This window comes from Emys orbicularis, chromosome 15 (assembly GCF_028017835.1).
Source record: "Emys orbicularis isolate rEmyOrb1 chromosome 15, rEmyOrb1.hap1, whole genome shotgun sequence".
Taxonomy (NCBI): Eukaryota; Metazoa; Chordata; order Testudines; family Emydidae; genus Emys; species Emys orbicularis.
The window spans coordinates 33,211,210-33,217,209 of NC_088697.1; the positions used below are offsets into that span (position 1 = coordinate 33,211,210).

At 49.4% G+C, this 6,000-nt stretch overlaps 1 protein-coding gene across 1 annotated transcript in view; it reads left to right on the plus strand.

Moving 5' to 3' along the window:
* The window catches only part of CEP164 (centrosomal protein 164), a 66,171-nt gene extending 61,967 nt beyond the window's left edge, over window positions 1–4,204 (plus strand). Inside the window, exons 29-31 of the mRNA XM_065417178.1 lie at window positions 1,278–1,344; window positions 2,911–3,033; window positions 4,105–4,204. Of these exons, the coding sequence (XP_065273250.1) occupies window positions 1,278–1,344; window positions 2,911–3,033; window positions 4,105–4,204 (290 nt within the window). The remainder of the gene's footprint in view (window positions 1–1,277; window positions 1,345–2,910; window positions 3,034–4,104) is intronic.
* Window positions 4,205–6,000: the final 1,796 nt, after the last annotated feature.

The following is a 6,000-nucleotide window of genomic DNA, read 5'->3' on the forward strand; positions in this document are numbered from 1 at the left end:
ATCTCGGGTTCTGTGATGTCGTCTGTGGCGTATACCCATCATCCATTCTGACTTGTATCCTCTCTGGAGTGGCTCCTGTGTTCCATGCCAATCTCCTTCTTGTCAATGAGGATGTTCTCCCTAGAAGAGTCTGTAGTGAGTTCTGCCCTTGAGCTTTGAAGTCCACTGGTGAGGCATGTGACTCTGAGAGCAGAATTTAGTCCTCCTGCTTTTAATTTGTTCTCTTCATGCTATAGGTAAACTCCCATTACCCACAATTCAGAACTGTCCTCTGAAACTGTACTTGTGTTTTTCTGAAATTCTGATGATTCTCCCCCAAAAATTCTGATTTCCCAGCCCTGAGCCATTGAAATAACCCAGGTTTACCACAACTGTGTCTCATGCATTTGTTATCTCTTGACTGTGGATACTACCCTGATAGTGTTAAAATTAATGGGAACCGCAGTGCTCGGTTCCTTTGGAAAATTAGGCCATTATGCCAGATGCCTGAGCATGGATTGAGGTGTCTAACTTTGGGCAACGTGTTGGACCATTTTGGCCTTGGACTGTGTTAGCAATGAAATGCCAGTCCTTACAACACGAAAGTAACGCACTTTCAGAACATGGCGACAACCAGGAGCATAGAGTATTACAATTCAGGCATCAAGGCTTATCAAGAATCATGCAGTTCCTATTCAATCTTTCCCCTTAGGGTAGGTCTACACTACCCGCCGGATCGGCAATCGATTTATCGCGTCTAGTGTAGACGCGATAAATTGATCGCCGATCGCTCTGCCATCGACTCCTGTACTCCATTGTGGTGAGAGGCGGAGCGGCGGCAGTTGACCTCGCGTCCTCCCAGCGCGGGGTCAAGTCGACCTAAGATACGTCGACTTCAGCTACGCTATTCTCATAGCTGAAGTTGTGTATTTTAAGTCTATTTCCCCCCCTCCCCCAGTGTAGACCAGGCCTTAGTGGAAATAAGGGATGTCCCATTCTTGAGGGGGGGATCCCAATAGAAGTTAGAGATGAGGAGGATGTAAGGTTAGAATAAATAACAGGAATTGGAGGGGGAATCTGCACGTTTCTTGTTCCCTGCCTCCCATTGGAAACCGAGTGGGAAGCACCAGAAGATCCTGCTGTAAGCTTTCCCACAAGCACAGTCCAAAAGCGCCTCAGCATGTGACTGCACCATGCAGGGATAATGTGCGTGTACTGCAAACAATGGCCAGGAAGATGGAAGCCTTTCCTGTAGTGTATGTTTCTGTATCTGTATTGAATGTTTCTCTCTCTTCCAGGTGGGTTCCCGTCGCTCAGTGGAAGTCCTGCCCCTTTGGTCAGCAATCTAGGTTATTTACCTGCAGGGTAAGACTCCTGGTCTTTTGAGTGTGGCTGTTTTTTTTTCTTTGGTGTGGTTTGTAGGTCAGATATGATTTTGTTCTGACCTACTTGTTACATCAAATAGGTTAGATTCGGAGTTAAGTTATTAGCCAGGTCCCCTTTTAAATACTCAGTTGCAGCTTTTACAGTAGTGTTCCCAGTAAGGCTCAGCCAATAGCACTCTTGTTTCAAGACCAGAATATTCTAGGTTCCAGTCCCACATCAAGTGTGATTTCACACCTAGGATCAATGCTGCAGTGCCGGCCTGGTTAGGAGGGGTTGCTGCGCTCAGGGCGACAGTGTCTTTTTAGCTGAGTTGTTGAGATCCTGGTGGCCAGGTGGAAATAAAAGATCCTTTGATACCTTTCGAAAAGAGCAGGGGATGAACCTGTTTTCCCAGGCAACACGTCCCTCTGTTAATAAAAGAGGCTCTTATCTGCAGCGCTGCAGCTGAGTTCTTGCTGGGTGTGCAGTGCCCACTGTGATGCCGTGGTGATGGGCATGACCACAAAGCACTCCCTGTTCAAGGAGCAGCTCCTCTGGTGACTCCCTGGCCTCTTGTAATGATCCCCCCATGTAGGCAGAATCTCCCTCGCCCAGGAACTGTTCCCAGAATGCCTTTCTGCGACTAGTCCAATAGGGCTGCAGCTGCTTGGCTCTGCTCGATTTTAAGTCACCATTTTGCAAGTGGACGCTTGTGTGATCACTGCGTTTGCAGAGCAATGAGTTAGAATGAAAGTGTGGTGAGATTCTTGGGTACAACCCCCAAGTCTAGTCCATTGCAAAAGTCTTGCTATTTTGCAGTTCCAGACTGGCAAAGGACCACCCCAGTAGCACAGCTCTCTGCTGCCTGGGTTACACCAGGCTCAGAGTTGGTGTTTCACCTGTGCTGAACAGCTGCTCTTCCAAACCTTGAAGGCAGTCCAGTCCTTTTAAGAATCTTTTCCCATGCCCATAGAACTCGTGCCTGGCGAAGCAGCACCTGGAGTGAGGGGAACACCTCTGGGGAGATAGGAGCTTAATTTCCTGAACTTTCTCTTCCCACTTCTCTCCAACTCCCTTGTATCTTAATCCAGTTAAAGTAGGTGGAAGTTCAGCCTAGCCTGTGTGTCTGTCTGTCTGTCTATCTGTCTCTCTCTTTCTCTGCTGGGTTTTTGCTACCCAACAGCACTGCATTTTTCTCAAGGGGCAGGGACTAGTGTCGAGCTGCCTACCCCCTTTCTTCCTGAAGAAGTGTGTACTGGTGCTGCCTGTCAGCAGTGGATAATGGGGTAAATGGAGACACCTATGGAGTTAGCTGGGGATGCAGGGGTCCTTGCCAACAACGGAGGCTTTGTGATGCTAGAGAGACCAGGAGAATGGCAGCAGCTGAGTAACGTGGCTGCTGAAACTTCTTCCCAGTCTGGTAGGGGAGCGGAGGGTAGGACACTGGGCCAAGAAGAGGTTGCTTTCTGTTGCATCAAGCTGTGCCTATTTCCACAGCCACCCATCAGTTTCTAATCCGTTGGCTCATTTTTTACCATACCTTTCTTTCTCTCTCTGTCGTGACAGTGAGCAAATCCGCCTGTTCCAGCGTTCCCAGCTTCGAGGCCCTGAGACAGACAGGACTAGTGTCCAAGGAATGATTGATGCCAACAAGAAATGGCTAGAAAATTTCAAGAAAGATTCAAAAGTGTATCCTTTGCTTTGGTGTTGTCTTTATTTGCACTCCTGGTGGTGCTGTCGGTAGAAGCAGAAAGCAGGCGGTGAGTGACTATGGAGCAGCAAAGCATTGAGCAGCGGCTGTGAAACCTCAGAGCCTCCTGGTTTTGGTCCCTGCAAGGGACAGTGTATCTAGTGGTTAGAGCAGAAGGTGGACTCAGGCTCTGGACTCCTGGATTCTGTTCCCAGCTGTGTCTTGGCTCACTGTGACCTTAGACAAATCCCTTCTCTTTGTGCCTCGCTATTCTGCAGTGATGGCCCCAACCGCTGCCACTTCTAGTTGAGATACTGCACTGCTCTGGGTGGTCATGGGAACAATGGCAGAGGAGGAGCTGGGAAATGAAGGATTTAGTTTCTTGGGGTCAGTCTGATCCCTGTATGCAGTGTAGTTGTAACCGTGTGGGTCCCAGGATATTCGAGACACAAGGTGGTGAGGTAAGATCTTTTATTGGACCAACTTCTGTTGGGGAGAGAAATGTGTTACCTACTTACGCTAAACAATCTGTTATACCTCGTATGTAGCTGGGGGACACTGAATAAGTTTCCGTGTAGCTTGAAAGTTTCTCTCTCAATCTCTCCCCAACAGAAGTTGGTCCAATAAAAGATATTCCCTCCCCCACCTGGTCCCCATCAGACATCTAACAGCACTGATGTTTGTGCTGTGGGCAGTTTCTGATGAGAAGCAATGGTTACTGTGCTGTGCAATTGAGTCAAAGGGAAAAGAGCCACTAAAAAGAAATCTCCCCGTGCTGTTAAATGGGGTAACCGGTCTCTCGTGCTCTCGACAGCGTTATGCTGCAGCTGTAACTCTCTGCCGCGCACGTTGATATGGGCAACAAATCTCTGGGTCCCTGTGATCGAGTGATCTGTCTTGAGTCCCATAATCCTGCTTTAAGTCTATTTGACCTGTGTGCAGAGGTCTGAATACAACATGTGAGCATGAGGCTTGATTCCTGCTCCTGGTGACTTGTCTTCCTCCCATGTCTACATTCACGCAGGCTGAATTCACATGTAAGCGATGCTTTTCCTTCACTCAACTTCCAGTCCTCTCTTTCCAAGCACACAGAAGCCCTCTGCCAGCAGCCCTGGCCTGGTGCAGCTCGGACTGGATGAAAACAACCAAATTAAAGTGTATCACTACTAAAAGGTGACGGATCCCCAGCAGAGAGGGGCAGAGCCTTCCCAGCCCTATGCCCCAGGAGACAGCCTGGCAAAAGAGCAACATAGCCGTGCTCTGTTCCCTCTTACAATACAGTGCGTTGCAGTGGTACCCAGCAGTCTCTTGTCTGTCTGTCTTTTTGCTCTGCCCTTGAAATAAAGTTTCTTTCCAGGAGGCGGGAGGAAGTGGACTTCCCAAGTGAATTCTTCTAATCCTGTAATGTGTTCAAATATACTTTATAGACTGCTTAATCCAGTGGTGAAATATCAGGACTTCAATAAATCAACAGTTCCCTCATTAGTATTCCAGCAATCACCTGATGGAAATGTGACTCACCGAGGACTTGGAATAACTTGTTGCGGGGGAGGTGGTGAATTCCAACAGAAACCTGTTGCTAGAGGACAAGAATGCACTGTGGATTCACAACAAAGAGGGGTTGCAGGTGACCTCAGACCAGGCCTCTGTGGCACAAACTTGAGCTTGGGAGACTGAAAAGCAAATGTCTATAATTTTTTACATGGAAGAGCACAATCGAAAGCAATATAGTCAGAGCTTCTGGGCACCACATCCTGACTGAACAGTTGGTTTTCTTTTCCTGTTATAGTCAGGATTCTTTTTAATATCCAATGTTGAGTTTGTTTCTAGTTGAAAATGTTTTGTATTCAGGGGACAGTGGAGGCTACGCCTCTGGGAAGGATTTTAACAAACCCACTTTCTTTTTGACAGAGCAGAAGCCATAGGGCCAGCAGTGCCCGGTGGGGATGGCTTACAGGGCTGATGCGATGGAGGAGACCTCCCCATTCCCCCGAACTGTGCGGTTGTGGTGGGAGTCTGTCTGGATTCTCTCCAGTCTGGATTTGCTGAGAGCCAGGCTGGAGGACATGGTGGGCAGAGGCTGTCATGAGAGTCTCTATGGCTGGTCTCCAGTGATGCACCCATTGTTACTGATGTCAATGGAACTATACGAATAGGTGTGGCCTTGAATAACCACCAATAATAGATAGAGCCCCCGCCAAGCCAAGTGTTCGCACTCCCTGGGGGAGCCCAGCTCCAGACTTGGGCTGGCTTGGGGCCATTTCCGATAAGGGCTGAGCTTGACGATACGCGAGGCAGACTAGGAGCTGGCTCGCTGCTGGGTCTGTATCTAGTCTGCAGGACTTGTGGGGGAGAGCTGGTTTGGTCAGAGAAACGGCTCTGACTGGGCCAGAGTGGAGGCTGACGTTGGATAAAGTCGTTTCTGCTTTGCACGGTCGCTTTTCTGACTGCAGCCGCCCGTGAAGCCGCACACCTAGCTTTAAGTTCCTCCATTTGCTGGGCCCCTCCAGTTGGTTTCAGTAGTGTGGTGCAAGCCAGCATTGCTCTGGAGCGGCTGCTTTTCTGGGGTGGGAAAGGCACGTCTGTGTCCGAGCACTCGCTCATACTGTAGTGCCTGACCCTGAGGAGGCAGCCCCCCGAGACAGTGCAGCTCTAAAAAGTGCGGAGCAGATGAGCAATGGGATTGTACGGCTGGGAGGGTGCCAAGTATCTGTCAGCTCCCCAATTGGGGGCCAATCCCAAAGCCACTGACGTCCATTGTGAGACGCTTTCCTCAGCGTTGGACCAGTCCCTTTGAGTGGCTGCAGCTTGAGTCGTTGCCTTGTGGAAATTAAAAACCCATTTGGCATTTGCCTGAAGACAGCCTTTAAAAAATATCATCCTATCCTGGCCTCAGTTCTGGGTCAGGGCAGCGAGGAGGAAATGCGGCGGTGGGGGGTAGAGGCTGCATTTCCAGCTGCTGCGTG